This window comes from Rhagoletis zephyria, unplaced genomic scaffold (genome assembly GCF_001687245.7).
Source record: "Rhagoletis zephyria isolate East Lansing unplaced genomic scaffold, Rhagoletis_zephyria_1.1 Rzeph_scaffold_12581, whole genome shotgun sequence".
NCBI classification, from domain to species: Eukaryota; Metazoa; Arthropoda; class Insecta; order Diptera; family Tephritidae; genus Rhagoletis; species Rhagoletis zephyria.
Genome location: NW_016169655.1, coordinates 1 through 812, shown reverse-complemented (window position 1 = coordinate 812; position 812 = coordinate 1). Strand labels below are relative to the sequence as shown.

The following is an 812-nucleotide window of genomic DNA, read 5'->3' as shown; positions in this document are numbered from 1 at the left end:
TGACACACAAATTGTGAGTACTCGAATTCGTCGAGTGATGATTACGTGTAGGTAGTAATATGTAGGGCCAACATTACAATTATCCTACTGGCATAAAGGCTTTGCAAGATGAGCAGCGCTTAAACGCTTATTTGACAAGAACGTCTACGTCGTGAGCTTATGAAACTAAGTACAAATAGAAAGTTTGTTAAGCAAGTTTATTGCCTAATACTTTAAGATTTTCCAAGTAAAAAGCGTTTACTTATTTAGAGAATATAGAAATTGTAATATTCATAAAATGCGCTCCGCTGTTTACTCAGCTACTCCGTCTTTCTTTTCGCTGTCGCCTTTGGTTCCATCTGAAGCGTTAACAGGAACTGCGGTCGATGCCAGTCCCTGATTGCCCGATACTCCAGCTGGTGTAGGAGGAACAGCTGCAGGCTGCTGTTGTGCCAAAGCTGGATGTGATGGCTGACCGTAAACATCATGAGGCTGTTGTGGTTGGCCTGGCGCACCATGTTCTGGATAGTGGATCGGCGATCCATTATGTTGTGGTGGCGGACGCGCATTCATGTAATGGGAACCGGGCGGGGGCCCATATGGTTGTTGATAGTGGGGGTAGGGAGCATACTGACTATAAGGTTGTGATGGATGAGCTCCATATTGTGGTTGATAGTATGGTGACCGCGTCGGGCCTGTTGGTGCGCCATAACTCCCATAATTGCTATGCGGCGGTATAGCCGACATAGGTTGATGCGGCGGCAAATGCGGCGGTAAATGAGTGTGCGATGGAGGTGGTGGGTGATGTGGGTGCATTGACATAGTAGGAGGGA

General features: G+C 47.0%; 1 protein-coding gene across 1 annotated transcript; it reads right to left on the bottom strand.

Annotated features, from left to right (window-relative positions):
• Positions 1-291: 291 nt before the first annotated feature.
• LOC108377718 (homeobox protein Hox-A4-like) lies at positions 292-801 on the bottom strand. The gene has a single exon (XM_017633979.1). The coding sequence runs from the start codon at positions 799-801 to the stop codon at positions 292-294; it is 510 nt and encodes a 169-aa protein (XP_017489468.1).
• Between the last annotated feature and the right edge of the window lie 11 nt (positions 802-812).